Raw genomic sequence first — 18,673 nt, forward strand, 5'->3', positions numbered from 1 at the left:
AATGACTGATTTGGAACATGAAGAAAAGATATAGATTGGATGTTTCTCCTGCTTCTTTGGTCAAAGAAAAAAAAATCTGCCTAAATTCAGAGAATAATTTAAATCATTAAGTTCCAGAGTCTGAGCTGTTAAGCAGAGGGAAACCCTCAACCAGATAGAAGCCAAGTAGGCTTTGCAGAGTTGACACTTTCAAAACCCCAAATTTCAGGCATACTCTGATGGCGTGTTATTTTTAAAATTCTGTTTATATGGAAAAATCTGAAGTGCCTCCCATGCGCCATGAAATAATTGTTTTTGAATGACCCTAAGGAATTCCCTGAACTTGGGCAGAACCTATCCAGCCCATTGAGGTTAAGATATAACAGTAATAGGAATTCACTGACCTGTAATAATAATGAAATGTGTGTTTCACAAATGTTCTGGTCACTGGATATCTTTATTATATGTAGTCACGCTTAAATGTTACCTGTTTATCAAAATAGATTGAGAGTTTTTTAAATTTGATATCTAAAAACCTCTTGAGTTTTCAATAAAACTGGAAAGATAACTGTCTTCTGTTAGTAATGTGATTTACATGGTATTAATTTGGATCAATGAAAGCATACCCTTACCATGTGTTTAAGAATAATAGGGCAGGTCCAAGAGAGTTTGTGAGTAGATGTTGACAGTGCTGCAGAGACGTGTGTGTGTGATGTTAGGATCTTCAGCTCATGGTGCCCATGTGTCTGGGACAGATGAACACAGCCCTGCTATCTGTTATAGGCTCCAGTCCAGTTAGTACCTTGGCAACTTCACAACAATATCCAGAGGGCTCAGTGGTGCGGCGCCCTTCTCCATCCAGAATGGAGTCACTTTCGTGAATAAACAAGGCTCCAGGCTCTAGCTGAATTACTTTTGAGTTAGATCATAGGCAACAGGACCACCTAGAAGTCAAAAAGTTGGCCATGCTTGAGTTGTATCATTGTAAAGCAAACTTTTTGTGTGAGAAAAATGTGAAGCTTTAAAAACTCCTCTGTACAAAAAGGTTTCCACTCTAGTTAATAATACCATAACATAGTAATTTGTTACTAATGTATTCAGTCAACAGATATTTATTGAACATTTAGGTGCTATATTACTCAACTGGGGTCAATTAATTTACTCCCAAGAAGTAGATGTCTGCGGGGATAGGAGTGAACATGTCAAATAATAAACTTGACTCATTTTAGATTTCAAAGATGCTAGTAGAGGAGCTAAATTGTAAGAAAAAAGGCTTGGAGCCACCATTGACATCTACCCTATTGTATAATGTAGCCTTTGCTGACCTATGATACAAATTGGAATGTTAATAACCATTTCTGAAATGAACATTTTCATGTTAATAGCCTTCTGAGGCCAACTATAATTTTGCCAATTAAAACTTTTTTTTTTTTTTTAAAGAAAACCAGCAAAAAATAAAAGTGCCGTCTCCTTGGTGCTATGTTCATTGAAGAATCAGGGTTCCAGACTAGACTTTATAGTCTGATGATAAACCAAAACTGTTGACTAGGTTTTAAAAGTTAAATTTTTTTCTTTAAAATGATGAGTCAGCTTTGGTATAATTCAATTTTTGTAAACCGTTTTAACTACATAGGTAGAGCTTTTAGGTCTATGTATAATAAAAGCATTTTACTTCTTTGGGAGGATGCTGGCTGTTTTTGTGTTTTTGTGTCTTCTTGTAAGCCCTTGGGCATTTGTCTTGATTGTCCTCTGTGTGACCTTGAGCAGGTTTCTGTAGATGTTGATTCTTGCTGTTTTGTCTTTGCAGTGTCAGATGTTTGTTTCAGTGGTTGTTGAGGTAAAACTCTATTGATTTTGTGTCCTCGGTTGCTTTTTGTTCCGCAGACACGTGCTCCTGAGTCAGAAGGGCCTTGCACTGGAGCCAGGGATGCTGTTAAGGTTCTCCCCTTTTTCCATGTTAACACCATTGCCTCACGTTTCTCATTGCCCTCACATTTGCCCCACTTCCCTTTCAGTCAGCTATCATAATCATCTTTGTTTTTCTCCATGACATGAATCTGCCATCGGTTAATTTGGGTTTCCGTTGTTTTTATTTATTCATATATTTTTGTTTTCCCTCGTCCATCTTTTTTTGTACAGAGTTCACATGAGACTCTGAATATAGTGGAGGAGAAGAAGCGGGCAGAGGTTGGGAAAGACGAAAGAGTAATCACAGAAGAAATGAATGGTAAAGAGATATCACCTGGGAGTGGTCCTGGGGAGATTCGTAAGGTGGAGCCTGTGACACAAAAAGACTCCACCTCCCTGTCTTCTGAGAGCAGCAGCAGCAGTGAGAGTGAGGAGGAAGACGTGGGAGAGTACCGTCCCCACCACCGAGTGACCGAGGGCACCATCAGGGAGGAACAGGAGTATGAAGAAGAGGTGGAGGAAGAACCCTGCCCGGCAGCCAAGGTAGTAGAGAGGGAGGAAGCAGTGCCCGAAGCCAGCCCAGTCACACAAGCAGGTGCCAGTGTAATCACAGTAGAAACAGTGATCCAGGAAAATGTAGGTGCCCAAAAGATACCTGGAGAGAAGAGTGTACACGAAGGCGCTCTTAAGCAAGACATGGGAGAAGAAGCAGAGGAAGAGCCACAGAAAGTTAACGGAGAGGTGTCCCATGTTGACATTGATGTTTTGCCACAAATTATTTGTTGTTCAGAGGTAAATGGGAGTTCCAGGTGGGAGCCAAACTCTAGAGCTGCTTCTCAGATGGGGAACTCCTGCCTTTCTTCTCCTGTTCTCCCAGTTCTTCAGCTTTTTTCAACAAGAATCTCTTTTTTCTCTCTCATGGGAGGAAGGGGGAAAGCACTGCTTTGTGGATTTTCTGCCAGCTCAGTTCATGGGTTCCAGCTTCTCTGCTGCCACTGGACACCTGTAGGGTAAACTTTCCTACAAGCACCACATCAATTTTTCCTTCCCTTTTCACATTTAAATTTTTCTTTGCATGTTTTGGGTGTTTCCAACTGTTTTGTCTTTAGTTGCACTGCTTCCTCACACTAAATGCCTTTTTTTCCCCTTTTGGTTTAATTAGAAAAATGTATATGTAATGTTGAAAAAAAAAATGGTCAGTGCTGAGTGCGTGTGCCCCTGATGTCATGATTGGGTTTGACTTCTTGGCTCATTCTTTTACTCTTCAACTTCAGAGTTTTAGAAATGACAGCAGGCTCTGATTACTGTGGTTCTCTGAATGCAGTATCCAGCAGTGATGAGAATGTTATTTCTTGAATGCCACTGTGATTTCTATTGTGGGATTCCAGGGGTCGTGTGGTTTTGTTAAGAGCCTTTCTTTCCTTCCAGGCAGCCAGAGGCTAGGCTATTTGATAGGAGGATATCCTCTCTTCTCATTCTGTCCTAATGCCAATTCTGGAGTATTTGCCAGATGATTGTATGTTTTGTGGATTATATATACATTAGATATGAATCTTTTTCTTTTCTCTTCAAAGAAGAGAAATTTTCAGACTTTTCTTAGATTAAGCCTTGGTCACTAGGTGCAGTGTCTCTCATTTGGGAGTTAGGCTGAGGGAGGGTTTATTTCCTTGGGAATATTTCTTGATTTTAATATTAAATGCCCACAATACAGAGATTTATTTTGTTCTCTTCGATGGGATGGAAAATGTTGAAGTGACTTTGTCTTAAAATAACCAAGTGGATTTTAACGATGTTACTTTTAAACTTCTGTTTCACTTTAGAGAAGGTTTTTCAAGAGTCTTTGAACACTTTGAGCTATTCCGTATTTAACATATCGTTACTCCTCTTGAAATAATTATGCCTGTTGAGAATGTTCTCTCAAAGAAAGTACTGCAGTATTTTGGTAGTAATATAGTCTGGTGTTGCATTAATATTAAACATGCATACCCGGCAGACTACGATGTTAATAAGCCGTCGAATATTTACTTTAATGTTTTAAATTGTTCGAAGCATTGGTGTAACATTGATGGAGTAATTTTAGATAGAGCATTGTAACTCAGAGGAAACACTGCAAGTTTTAGACAAGTATAATTGAAAACAGTAATACTTGAAGACATCCTTTCTGAAAATGGTGTGTCTGTTAACAATAAGGCAGAAAAGGCATTGTGGGCAGAAGAACAAATCTTAGCCTACCTAGCTGGCATGCCAGTTAAAAGCAGTGAGCCTTCACACAAACTATGTGGTCCTTTAAACTATGATAAAAATAGGGACAGGTCACTTCACATAGTTCATTCTATTTTCTTTTCAATTTATTATTACTGGCCCAAAGCTAAAGAGAGAGAGAGAGCGTGTGTGTGTGTGTGTGTGTATGTGTGTGTGATACTATACACTAGGCCTGACATATAGGTAGTTTGGGACCATCTTAAAGAGTAACATAGTTTAGGAAGCCATCATGTCAACTTATTTTTCATATATGCATATATACACATACACACATTCATATATATGTACATATCTATGTACACATGTATGTATGTGTACGTATGTTATATTTGAAGGAAAATGTTTCTTTTATTTCTCTTGTTTGTTTTAGGTTGTTTTTACTCTTTTGTGCATGAGTGTGTGTTTGGATATGTTTCTTACAATTATTTGTGAAGGTTCCATTAAACACTTTTACTTTATTACCTCTAGAATTTATTTTTCCCTTCCTTTTCCACCTCAGCCACCAGTGGTAAAAACAGAGATGGTAACAATTTCTGATGCCTCACAAAGGACAGAAATCTCCACCAAGGAAGTCCCCATTGTCCAAACTGAGACCAAAACCATCACATATGAGTCTCCACAGGTACAAAAGCTCTAGACTTGGACTGTTCAAGCTCTTTTTTCACTTAGTGTGTCTATGTTTTCATTCTTTCTTCTCTTAGTTTACATGTTTCTGGCTTTGATGTAGCTTTTTGCATCTCCACTTTATAGCTGTGCTTCAACAACATAATTTGCTATGTTTCTCTCTTAGAGTGAGACAAAGAGCTGCAATTAAATTGGTAACCCAGTAATTATAGGGGAACTGTATATATCATTATTGAGGACAGACAGTGTCAATCTTGTTCATATTATTGAAAGCCATTTCTAGGTTGACATATCCAAGAATGTTTGTGCACACTTAGGAAACAAATTGTCTTGCAAAGTTTAGCTGATATAATTCATCAATTAATAATTGGATCTAATTGTGGATGTGATTTAGGCTTCTTTCCCTCTGTAACTCCATGAAGATCGACGCAGTCAACTCATTCTTGCTTGTAATAACACACACACACACACACACACACCCCTGTGCTTCTCCTTCATATGGAATTATTTTCTAAAGTCCTATGTAGTCATTCATATGTGAATGGTGATACCATGTGTCTAAATAATTATCAGATCTGTGTGTTTGATTTTAGGTTTTCACACATTGGTTCTGTAAAATTTTGGAATAAGCATTAAGATGTTTAAGCTTCAGAATAACAACAACAACAAAAAGAAAGCATCATTTCAAAATAGAATATAAAATAAATATTTTCTCCACTGAGAGGATGAACTTTCTGTGGTAGAATTGTATCATGGTGGAGGATGTCAGGTTCTTGACCTCTCAGAGTATTTTTTAAAAGGTTTAATGCATGCATGTGTGAATCTTGTCTGAAAATTATTTGGGGTATGGCATCCCTGTGTGTGCATTGATCCCACATAAGCACAATAGGTTTCTTATGAATGGCTGCGGCGGGGGAGCATTAGTCATGTATCTGTATTGTGGTAAGTTGCCAGAATGAAGAAATACAGGTGCATGACCCAAGTTTGAAAGAGGTTTCCTCTTACAGTCAGAAAGGCTCTGGACCGTCCAGTTATCTCCTGGTGTCAGTGACAGGAAACAGAAGGCAAATATGTTTCGTGATCTTAACATAAACTATTAGGCTATTGATTTGCTTCGTTGTTTCCCCTTGGAAACTCTAGAATCTTCTGCATCTTTCAATATCAAAGCAAACAAGTTAAAATCTATTTTAAAATATGTATGGGATTTATATATATGTAGAGAGCACATGTGTATGTGCAATATTGAAATATTTGCCTATAGATATGCTCACAACATACAAACTATTACAGGAACAATGTAGTTGATAAAAACAATCTGCTAGAGGTAAGCAGATAACCAAATCATGCAGGTTCAGTCTGTCCTAGTCAGGTTCTGTTGCTTGGTAATCTGATAAAATGTTTATCTATTTTTACCCACCTGTGCTTAAAAAGCCACAAACTCGGCGCTTCTGGTCACTGTGGAAACTTCTCTGCCTGGCTCTCTAGTTTCATTTTCTAGCTACTGCAAATGTCCTTCAGATAAAGTCTGTCATAATTCCCTTGTAGCTTTCAGTCCCACTTCCTTTGTCCATTCTCCTCTCTTTTCTCCACTCACACAGTTGAGTTTGCTTCTCTGTGTGCACCTCGCCTTTTGCCTCTGCTTGGTTTTAAATACCAGCTGCTCTCGTGGACGGTAAATTACCACTGCAAACACGCAAAGCACATAGATTTTAAAAGATGCATATTCGATGGGATGGGGGTCTTCTCTGACAACACAATGGAAGTTAAGCATTACTTTGTATTTTTCCCCCAACTATCCAAAGATTGATGGCGGGGCTGGTGGTGATTCGGGCACGTTACTGACTGCACAAACCATCACATCTGAGTCGGTGTCAACAACGACAACCACACACATCACTAAGGTAAAACAATGCAGGGAATCATATGGAGAGGATGGTACATTACAGACAGAATCTTTTCTGAATTGTTTCTCTGTTCCTATACACACTTCCAAGTAAGATACAGACAGTGCCAGTGGAATAAAAATGCCTTGGTTTAAAGTATCCAAGAAATTGGGCTCCGTTGACAAATGCATTCAGACCAAATTGCAATTTTGTAAAGTACAAGGGGGTAAAAATGTGTTATGAATAACTGTATGTAAGATAGCTACAAAAGCATAAATAATTTAATAAAATTTATAATTTATAAAAACAAACTTGTGCTTCTACTTTTATTAAACCAGCCTTCCTGACTAAAGCGAGTGAATGAAGGCCACCATTCAGAATTTTCAGCAAGTTGTTCAAATCATGTTGAATTTCCTTCATTTAAGATTGCTAGTATGCTGATTTGGGGCCTTCCCCCTCCCTCCCTGCATAATTCTCTGAATGTTTAGCACTGGGTGACCAGTGTTCCCTAGATCAGCAGCCTCAGCTTCCCCCAGGGCACTGTTAGAAGTAGAAATAGCATGGCCCCACTCCAGTCCTGCTGAAACCTTGGAAGGGTCTTAAGAAGCTTCCAGGTGATTCTGATGCATGCTGAAGTCATCAGATTGCTAACTCCAGCCTTGTTTTCCATTATTTCCTTCTGCTTCTGTTTTTTACTTTGGATAAATGTCTAAAGGTCTTAAAGGTATCAAGGTATCCCTTGTGCCCTTCCCAACCCATGTTTCCACAACAATTTAAAAAACAGCAAAAGTAATTTGTAAATTTTAAAATGCCACATAAATGCAAGGTACTATTGGTGCTCACTTTAAAGCATATCCAGTTATTAAGCCTAGTGATAAGCCTTGTTTCTTACAGTAAAATGCCATCACTGGTGACTGAGAGTATACATTTATCACAGTTGTAAAGGTTGGATGTGTGCTTTCCCAGGACAGTGTGGTATTTGCTTATTGACTGTTTAGAAGGTCACAGCCAGATGATCTCCTCAGCCTCATCCAGTGTGCCTCAGGCACTCTCAGCTTGCAGGGAGCCCATAACGCTGTGAGGCAGTTCCCCCAGGAGCTCCCTTCTCCAGCCCGGCCCTCAGCCTTTGTCCAGCCATGTGCCATGTCCACGTGCACGACTACTTATGCAGGGTGTCATCAAATCAAACATTCAACAAAAATCTCACCCATATCTTAAACCAAAGCAAATCCTTGTTAAAATTATTGCACCAAATGAAAAGAACAAAATCAGCAAATGAATTTGTATGCTCAGAATCCATCAGTCAAAACCATCACATCATACGGAAGTCGTCTGTGATGGGGAAAAAATATATATCACATCAAACAATTTATCAAACTGAAAACAGATACCTAAATTCTTACAATTTCTTGTAATTCTGCAGATAACTGATTTCTCCCTACTCTCGTTTTTAAAAATTAGCCAGCTAGGAATAAAGAAACTGGGGAAATTATAACAGAATGCCCTAAAGGAGCTACTTGGATTAAATAATATCTGTCCTATCTTAAGTGAGATTAAGATGGGACAGATGCCATCTTGAATATTGGTAAATTAGTTTTAAGGTTGCTCTCAGATGAGGGATACTTGTGGATGCTGTAACTTTAGTAATAGGATTCTCTGTTGAGCTTAAAAATAAAGCACAAAGTGTTTCTAGAGTATCAGTCTTCCGCTGCTTGGTGCGTGTGGCCTTACGATGATCAACAGGTCTAGGTGGACTCCATCTCTGTTTGCTCTGTGTAAACGTGCTTTAGTGATTGCTGTTTTTTCTTCTTCTCCTTTATGACCTTTAGACTGTAAAAGGTGGAATTTCTGAAACGAGAATTGAGAAACGCATTGTGATCACAGGAGATGCAGATATTGATCATGACCAGGTAAATAATTTAAGTTCTAGTTCTGGAAATGACCATGTTTGTTTTCTAAGTTTCACATGTGTCATCATGTCGCATACCTGTGTAAACCTCTTCTCCCAGTACCTAGTAGATGAAGTCCACCTCCTAAGCAGGACGTAAAGCCACAGCCTGGACACAAGCTTTCCTACCTCTGAGTCAGCATAAAACACAGATTTCTCTTTATTTCCCACTGGCTTTACATGTACTTTTGGGTCAAAGTAATCTGGAGGATTTCTGGAAAACATTAGATTCATGTGGGCCTGGTTTAAAGACAAGTGATCAAATATTTAAAAATGAATGGCAGTTCAATGCACTGGCTTCCAAAGAATGAAGAAAGCCACTAAGCTTGACCTGTGCCTACTTTTAGGAACTTTTCAAGTATGTTTATAGCATTAGAAAAGTTGAGCTATTTACTTCCAGGTGTTTTCTCCTATTGCAATTATTGGGGGAGGGGAGGTAATATAAGGTTTCTTACAAGGTGAAAATTTACATTGATTCTGAAAATTTTTTAAAAGAATCATGCCTCCATTCTAATGTTAAATTTGGCGGCATGCGTGGCTTTGAGCAGGTGATGAATGGAACTGCTGGAGACTTTGAGAGCAGTTTTAATTTTAGACTGCAGTCCCAAGTGATGCTGAGAATTTTTTAAAAAGTGATTTTAACTCAACTTTAAAGGAGACCAAGCTGTTTTCCTTTTATAACAACTTGAAGAAAAGGAAAAGAAATACTCAGTTGACATCTCAGCTGGGGAGTCAGAGCTAACGATAGTTACACAGCTTTGGACACAATGCTGAACTCAGGAAAGAACATTTTAGAGAACAGAATTCCTCATTTGAGAAAGGCTGCCTATATGTGATCAGAGATAAATGGATTTTTTCATGCCTAAGAAGAAAATTACTCCCAATTTTTTTGACCTTTGTAAGCATGATTTGACTTACATATTCGTAATGTGCTCTTAAAATTTTCTTAAGAGTTATTAGAGGTTAAAAGGTTGCCTTGACTCTGGATTTTGGCATAGGACTGGAGATTCCTAGAGAGTATTAGTACACTTGTCTACTTACCATGGGAAAATGAGTGACTTATGTGGAAACAAGCCTCCAATTTTCCAGAGGGGATTTATTCTGCTGTCCACTGGAGCAGTCTTGAGTTTCACCTGACCTGAAATTGGAGCAAACCTGCTTCTTTCTCTCTGGGACTTTTCTCAATAAGCACTCATTGAATTCCTAGAATATGTGAGGCACAAGCCCACATACTTTGGCATGGTGGAAAGTGCAAACGAGGGTCTTCTCCCAGCCGTTGTTTCTTCTACGCCCTCTCCCCACTGAACCTAGGCCCTTTACACACTTTAAAATGCCACCTTTCCAGTACTCAGGTTTTACTTATGTGTATTCTTTTGCCTTTTATAACAAAAGGCAAAATCATTTTGTTATAAAAGGCAAAAGAATATTTTGGCCTGTTTTACCAAAAAATTCAAATCTAGATAGTATTGCTTCTGAAAGACAAATATTAAAAACACAATCTGAAATACAAGTGCCAAAATAACACGTACACCTAACTCTTTAAAAACCATGATGACTCTATAGCCTTAATTGCTGTTGCTGCAAGGACAAGAATCTCCTTTTTTGTATATGATGTCATGTTTCAGCCATTTCTAAAACTGAGGTCAGATATCCAAATGAAGAGAACAGAAAGTTCGCCTTTTTATGTTTGTGAGATAGCATAAACTTTTTTTTTTTTTTTGGAGATGGAGTCTCCCTCTGGTGCCCCGGCTGCAGTGCAATGGCACGATCTCAGCTCACTGCAGCCTCTGCCTCCTGGGTTCAAGTGATTATCCTGCCTCAACCTCCTGAGTAACTGAGACTATAGGCACGCGCCACCACGCCCGGCTAATTTTTGTATTTTTAGTAGAGATGAGATTTCACCATGTTGGCCAGGCTGGTCTTGAACTCCTGACCTCAGGTGATCCACCTGCCTCGGCCTCCCAAAGTGCTGGGATTACAGGTGTGAGCTACCACACCTGGCCAACATTTTTGAGTAAATGTGATTGTGGCTTTCGGTATGCTTGTCACCAGAAGCTGTTGTGGGTTTACTTTCTCCTTAGAGCCTATAATGAGATGACAGAGCTACTTAAAAATAAATGATAAAATCGCTTATCCGATGTTGATCATATAGTGACCTTCATAACATTGACATTTTTTTCAGTTCCTTGCCTACATTAAAAGGAATCTTAAGGCCATGCGCAGTGGCTCACACCTGTAATCTCAGCACTTTGGGAGGCTGAGGCGGGCAGATCACGAGGTCGGGAGATGGAGACCATCCTGGCTAACACGGTGAAACCCTGTCTCTACTAAAAATACAAAAAAATTAGCCAGGCTTGGTGGTGGGTGCCTCTAGTCCCGGCTACTCGGGAGGCTGAGGCAGAAGGATGGCGGGAACCTGGGAGGCGGAGCTTGCAGTGATTGCACCACTACACTCCAGCCTGGGTGACAGACCGAGACTCTGTCTTAAGAAAAAAAAGGAATCTTAAAATGGAAGGACATTTTCACTGGGCCAGACAGAAAACAAGAAATCTTTTTTGTGTTGGCAAATCAGAGAGGCATGCTTTTATAGAAACTTGCTTTGCAGATTCTTCACCCTGTGCTGGTCATGACACTTTAGCTCCGTACCAGGGAGGGGTAAACTACACTGCAGTTGCGCTTCAGATTCTTCACCCTGGGCTGGTCATGACACTTTAGCTCCGTACCAGGGAGGGGTAAACTACACTGCAGTTGCGTTTCAGAGTGTGCTTCTTTCTAAGAAGTAATTTCGCAGTTTGGCAATAAGATGTGATGTTTTCTCATAATCCTTACTATTGCCGTAATGACACTTTACAGTATTTAATTTTGTGTGCCTATATTATGGAATGAAAGGAGTTTTAACAACGTGATTTTGATTGTGTTTCAAGATGACTATGGCAGTTTTTGCTTTTCCCAACTTTTTTGTGAATTAAGAGGGTGTTTCATATGTGTTGCCTTCCCTTGGGCATCATCTACATTTTCTCTTTAACAATTGCCCTGGTTTATTATAGGCAGATCTTGGTAGATCAGATACTCAAAGTGTTTGACCATTTGTCTGTAGCTACACTTGGCTCCCATCAGAGCTTGTCCTTGTCTTTGACTTTCCCCGGTGTGGACTGCACAAACCAACATGTAGTGAATGGCTTGGATCATTCCAATCTCCTTCTCTCTGAAGACACACACACGCACACACACACACATACACACACACACACAAAATGTAGAACTACATCCCTGTGCTTCCTCTCCCTTCCCTTTTCCCATTCCAGTCAACACGCTGAAAAGCTTCTGTGCCCTTCCCTGGAACTAGATGCTCCCGCTCCATGCTGGCCCTCCAGCCATTCACTCTCCCCCCTTGACAAACACTTCTGCTACTGCCCAGATTGGAGGCTGGTTCCATGTCTCATTTCTCTCTCATCACAGCACAGGTAGTTCACAGGCGTTTCTTCCCTGGTGGAAATTTAAGCACCCTCAAGTGTCTTCCAAGTTTCTGTGCAAAAGTTTTATGGTATAAAAATGGTGTCTTTTTTTTTTTTTTTTGCTAATAGCTTTACCTTTTTGTTTTTTTTTTTTTTTTTTAAATGAAATGAGGCTTAGGGTTTCTGCTTAGTATCCTTACAGCTGACAGAAACTATCATGCAAAAAGAAATGCAGTTGTCCCCTTAGGCAGGTGACAGCAAAAGAAAAATTGCACGGCTTTTTTTCAAATGCAGTTTCCTTATGAGATATGGTATTCTCTGTCCTAGTAAAATTTTCTCTTTGTTTTAGCATTCTTTCCTAGACTTTTTTTTTTTTTGAGACAAAGTTTCACTCTGTTGCCCAGGCAGGAGTGCAGTGGCGCAATCTTGGCTCACTGCAGCCTCCACCTCCCAGTTCAGGCAATTCTCCTGCCTCAGCCACCCAAGCTGGGATTACAGGCGTGCGCCAGCCAAGCCTGGTGTTTTTAGTAGAAACTGGGTTTCACCATGTTGGCCAGGCTGGTTTCGAACTTCTGGCCTCAAGTGGTCCGCCCGCCTCGGCGTCCCAAAGTGCTGGGATTACAGGCCTGAGCCACCACACCTGGCCTTTAGAATTCTTTCCTAGACTTTGAGGGTTGTTCTCTGGTGTTTTGTTTTCTCACCCATGCTTTTAAAAACAAAATGAGTAATAATTAAGAAAGGCATTTTCCTCCTCTGAAAAATAGGATCTTTCCATTGTGCCGCAATACTTTGATAGTTTACTTTCTGATAAAACGCAGAGAAACTTTGCTTTCTTACCACGTGGTCCAAGGAAGGAACTACGAACCACTGGAGTCAGTCCTCTGGGTCCTCCCTGCTCCTGTCCTACTGCTCACAGGCTGGATGGCCTTGAGAAACCCATTAATCTTTGTGCCTGCAGTTTTGTCAGCTGTCAAATAGGGACCTGTATTTTGTAACCTGAAGATTAGTCAGTCTCTGTTCTTTAGCTTTACTAATTGGATGTTGTTGCCACTGCTCTTTAGTTCCATGTCTTAGAGGTTTATCGCCATCTTTCCTGCAGTCTTTTAGTTCAGCAAACATTTTAGTTCAAACAATTACTGAGAGCCTAAGAGAATAAAGATGAGCAAGGCCTGATCCTATGCCTTGCAGTTTCAGGCAATTGGGTGATAGCTAGTATCACCTGAATGTCTAGATCAGGCACTATGCTTTACAGCATTACTTCAGTTCACACAGAAAACCTTAAAATGATCGTTATAACTCAGCATTGGTCTCAGGTTACATACAGGTAAGAACGCTAGACTCCAAAGAACTGTTTTCTGCAAATCTCACAGTGAGTATAATAAGCCTGGGATTCAAAGCCAACATGTTTCCTCCACGTGTCATTATTTGAAAGTGGACTGGAGGATGGGGAGATTTAGGAAATGAGAAGTAGTCTGTAAAATGACGGTGAGCCCATTTCAGAAATTCCTGCTTCCTCAAATAAAGAAGTGAGTGCCTCTTGGCTGGAGGTTGGATCCAAGGTGATCAGTGTGCGTATGTTTTGCCATCGTGAGGTGGAGGCTGTTCCCCAGCTCACATCCATTCTCTGTCCTGACCCTGGCAGGCACTGGCTCAGGCAATCAGGGAAGCCAGAGAGCAGCACCCTGACATGTCGGTCACAAGAGTGGTGGTACACAAAGAAACAGAGTTGGCGGAGGAAGGGGAAGATTAAGTAAGGTAAGAGAGCCCTCATTGTCTGTGGCCTTTCTAGTGACTGCTGTGTACTCCTGAACTTGTGAAAGGATGTGAAATGAAAGTTCGTGTTAGTGTCTCCTTCCTGTAGTACATTTGACCTTCTAGACTGTTATCCCCAAGTGCGTCAGCTCAAGTGCATACAATCTCTGTGCATGTGGTGTCAATAACTCTGATTTATTGAGGGACTGCTAATGATTGACATTCATATATTGCTTTACTAGCTATCAAGCACATTAGTATAAGTTATATTAATTAATGTTCACAGTGACCCTTTTAGAAAGATGCTATTACCCTTCTTTGGATGAGAGATCTTTATTGTAGGAGGGATAAGAGGGAGATTAGTTAATTGCACCCATCTCTACTGAAAATACAAAAATTAGATGGGCATGTTGGTGCACACCTGTAATCCCATACTTGGGAGGCAGGAGAGTCATTTCAACCTGGGAGGCGGAAGTTGCAGTGAGCCAACATTGCGCCACTGAACTCTAGCCTGGGCAACAGAAGTGAGACTCCATCTCAAAAAAAAAAAAAAAAAACGATACATCTGAGAATGAACCAGAAAGGAAAAGATTTATTTGACTATGTAAAAATGGAAATAAATACTTCAGTCAAGCCAATAGAAACAAAAGCAAAGGATAAATAAATGATTAAGTTTAATGTGCTTGGCAGAGAAAGGAATAGTATCCTGAATATATTAAGAACTCTACTGTGTCATTAAGAAAATTTAAACACTTTTGTAGAAAAATGGGCAGAGAATTAAATGAGTAAACCATGTGCAAACTAAAAGAATAAACAAAAAATGTCCAGCTTCACTATTACTTAAATCAATGCAAACTAAAAATTTAGTGGACAAGTTTTCACCTATAAATTTGGCAAAACTTAAGTTTTTAATAGTGTTGGGAAGGCTGTAGGAAATATATACTGCTGTATAAATTAGTAATATTTTATGGAGGACAATTTGACACAAATATATCTAAAAAAACTACATTAAACATGTCTACCATTAAACTACTTATAAGAATTTATCTTAAATAATCAGAAATATATACAAATATTCACCTACAAGGGTATTTATCACATTTTAATACTTATAGTAGTATAAATGTAAATTTGCTAGTATTAGTAAAAGGGGGAAGATTTACACACTCTGAAGAGAAACCAGAGTATTATGTTTGCTAGTATTAGCAAAAAAAAAAAAAATTGAAATAATCTAAATGGTCAAGAGTATGGGATTAGTTGATACATTATGCTGTTTCCATGTGATAACTAAATCTTAATGAAATGGGTGTTTATAATTATCTATTAGGGCTTTAAGAAGCAGGTCTTATCACACAATAACACATAGTAAGATTACTTTCTGTTGTTAAAATAATCTGTATGTTGAACAGTCAATAGATAGGTAACCCACGGGAATGGCTGGGTCACAGGATACACATTTTCTGCCTTGCGTGGCACGGCCACCTGCTGTTGCATCCACTAGGAGGCGAGGATTCCTACCATTTTACAGCTGCCTCTCTGACTTTTTAATTTTTGCTAGTTTGGTGAATATGTACTTATGTGTAGCTGTGATTATAATTCCCATTTTCTTCATTAATGTCTTCTCATATGGTTATTAGCCATTCATGTTTTCTCTCCTATGAAAATATAGATGGCCAAAAAATTCAAAACCTTAAATGCTTGTTCACCTCTCTTGCCTGCTTTTGCTTTCATTCTTTCTTTCTTTGTTAATTGATTATTGATAGATTCTACATACTGATCCTTTGTCAATTTTATATGTTGCAAATATCTTCAGGCTTGTGGTTTGTCTTTCATTATTAAAATAGTTGAATATGGTTAATATTATTGAACTGATCAAGCTTTTCCTTTATGACATGTTATTTCCATACCCTTAGGTGATAAAGGTATTTTTTATGTAGAAATTTTAACGTTGTTTTTCATGTATTCTTAATCCATCTGAAATCATTTTTTCTAAATGATGAGAAACAGGGGTCTGTTTCCTACATAAGTAGCCAGCATTCCAGCACTGTATTGAAGAGCCCATCTTTCCCCCTCTCATCTGCAGCATCCTATATCAAGTTTCTTATGTGTGTGGGTGTTTCTGACACTATTATTATTGGTCCATGTGTGTATCCCTGCTCCAGTGCCAGAATTACTATAGCTTTATAATGGGTCTTGATATATGGTATGTGTGTCTCTATCCCCCTGCACCCCCTCCTGCCACCATCAATAGCATTCTTTTTCTTAATTCTTGGCTCTTCCTGTTACATACAAATTTTAGAATCAGATTGCTGGGTTCTAAGATTAAATCCTGCAGTACTTCGATTGGCCTTGTATCTAGTCTGTAGTTCAATATGGGGAGAATTACATCTTTTTAATATTGCCTTCTTTTCCTTGAACATAAGATGTCTCTATTTGTATATATATTGTTTAATGTCTTTCATTAAAATTATATAGTTTTTTAATCAAATGAGGTCTTACAAATCTTTTCCAGCTGTTGCTAGCACAGAGAGATACAGTTGACTTTTCCATATTAATCTTGTGTCTAGCAACCTGCCTCTTCATATCTTAGATTCTGTTTTAAACACAGTGTATATAATAGGCCCATAAGCAGAAATCATTAACAATTTTAGTAAAAATAAAACATCCAGTGGCCTGAGTAAATGTGCTGTGCTATATGTGGATATTGATCTTTTTTATCTTTGAGATGTATTTCCCTAATGGTTTTATTTATTTTTTAATTTTTTTGAGATGGAGTCTCCCTCTGTCACCCAAGCTGGAGTGCAGTGGCACGATCTTGGCTCACTTCAACCTCCATCTCCCAGGTTCAAGGAATTCTCCTGCCTCAGCCTCCCAAGTAGCTTGGATTACAGGTGCCCGCCACCACGTCCGGCTAATTTTTGTATTTTTTAGTAGAGATGGGGTTTCACCATGTTGGCCAGGCTGATTTCTAACTCCTGACCTCAAGTGATCTGCTCCGCTTGGCCTCCCAAAGTGCTGGGTTTACAAGCGTGAGCCACCGTGCCCAGCCCCCTAATGGTGTTTTTTTTTTATTATTTATTTTTTATTATTATTATTTTCGAGACAGAGTCTCCCTCTGTCGCCCAGGCTGGAGTGCAGTGGCGTGATCTCGACTCACTGCAACCTCCACCTCCCAGGTTCAAGCAATTCTCCTGCTTCAGCCTCCTGAGTAGCTGGGACTACAGGTGCCCGCCACCACACCTAGCTCCTAATGGTTTTAAATAGGGAAGGCTGAAAGCATTCTTACTTAGGAGTCAGAAGACTGAAGGCTACGTTTTCATCTTGCCAGATATCCAACTATATTGACATTAGGCAAGTCAGTGCTATGATCTGCCTGTCCTAACTCATAGGACTTATTCTAAGGATATAATAGGATAATGAATGAGAAAAGTGAGTGTTATAAAAACATAAGGTAATAGCACTGGGTATTTTTGCCTCTAAGTTTTATCAATCAGACACTACTTAATCAGGAATACTAGGCAAAAATTGGTGACACTCTAAGCATTACCAGTAGCTCTACCTTTACTTGTGGCATTTTAATAAGTTTTTAAATGAGTTCATTACATCACTTATTCCTAGCACCTTATATTCATTTTTACAATGGACGCACACAGACACACACACAGCTTTTGAAGTTTGCCCATCTCAGAGGCTTTTATGAGAAGCCTTGTTAAACAGATTTAGGAAGTTAAAGTGTAAACTTACATATAAGGTGAATAAACTAGATAAATTTGGAAAGATTCATTCATGCATTCAAAAAATATTTAATGAGCGCCCAAATGTGGTAAGGTAAGGCTGGATAATGATTCCATGATAGGCAAAGCAAACATGGCCCCCCTCCTTGGCGGAGACGATGTGCTCCAGGAAGGTAGGTGTGAATATTAACAAATGAACAAAATGTAAATGTGATCAGCCCTCTGAAGGAAATGAAATGCTATGAGAGAACAAAATAGGAGACTTGAACTATTATAAATTTAACGAATTACTTGAGAAACAAAGTTTAAGTTTAAATCTGAAGGACGACTAGGAATGACCTCAGTGTCTCAAAGTCATTTTGGCATCTCCACCCCCAACTGGCTGCAGCTCGCTCTTAAAAAATTTCCTTTACTGATGACTGTCAGATCTGGGAAGAGTGTGTTTTCACTGCTTCAGCTACTGTCTGGCTGCCCTGCCAGGATCCCACAGAGGCAGCAGGTGGGCCGAGGCAAAGAGCAGGATCAGGACAATATCTGAATGTGAAAAAACAGGGGGAACTGCCTGCAATGTATCTGCTCCATCTCCCTTTCTCAGGCACATAAAGCTCTCCTCCTGACCTGGTCTTGCCCTTCGGAGTAGCTCGGAGCTTTTGATCAAGTGTTGAAAGTAGGGGGAGGGGAGAGCAAACAGAAAGATGGTAAAAGAACAACCTGCAGAGGACGAACCTCCCAAGCCCACCTTTCTCAGCAGGTGGCGCCCAGCTGTGAGGCAGAAAGGAGCTAAATGCAAACTCCGTTAAAAAGAAAACACACTTCAGATGAGGACTTCACTAAATCTTTGTAACTTTTTAATGTCCTTCCAAGGACTACTCCCTCCTGCCAGCTTAGCCCAAATGCATACTTATGAGCCGTCACACGGATGGGAAATATTGCTGACCTTATCACCACTGCAATGGTATTCCCAAACAGTCCCGATCAGGAAGAAGGGTTCCAAGCTTGGTGGTGTGATGTGTGTGGTCTCAGAAAGAATGAGCCGCAGGAGAGGGAGCTCTCCCAACCCAGACTTCACAGAAACCTCTCTGACTCTTAGAGTAATAATTGATGTAAGGTAAAAAAGTGAATGAAGCC

The 18,673-nt window shown here is 39.6% G+C and overlaps 1 protein-coding gene across 26 annotated transcripts in view; it reads left to right on the plus strand.

The window, feature by feature from the left end:
* Positions 1 to 18,673, plus strand: part of EPB41L2 (erythrocyte membrane protein band 4.1 like 2) — a 226,669-nt gene that overhangs the window by 194,190 nt on the left and 13,806 nt on the right. For 7 of the 26 annotated variants that reach the window (XM_033235466.1, XM_033235462.1, XM_033235467.1 and 4 more), the window contains 5 exons: positions 2,119 to 2,679; positions 4,649 to 4,771; positions 6,576 to 6,674; positions 8,486 to 8,566; positions 13,702 to 13,814. In XM_033235466.1, the coding sequence (XP_033091357.1) occupies positions 2,119 to 2,679; positions 4,649 to 4,771; positions 6,576 to 6,674; positions 8,486 to 8,566; positions 13,702 to 13,809 (972 nt within the window). In that variant the 3' untranslated portion in view covers positions 13,810 to 13,814. Of the gene's footprint in view, positions 1 to 1,863; positions 1,918 to 2,118; positions 2,680 to 4,648; positions 4,772 to 6,575; positions 6,675 to 8,485; positions 8,567 to 13,701; positions 13,815 to 18,673 lie in introns of those variants that run through there. The other 19 variants (XM_033235456.1, XM_033235455.1, XM_033235458.1 and 16 more) reach the window with 8 other exon arrangements.

The sequence above is a fragment of the Trachypithecus francoisi genome, unplaced genomic scaffold (genome assembly GCF_009764315.1).
Source record: "Trachypithecus francoisi isolate TF-2019V2 unplaced genomic scaffold, Tfra_2.0 Lachesis_group15, whole genome shotgun sequence".
NCBI lineage: Eukaryota > Metazoa > Chordata > Mammalia > Primates > Cercopithecidae > Trachypithecus > Trachypithecus francoisi.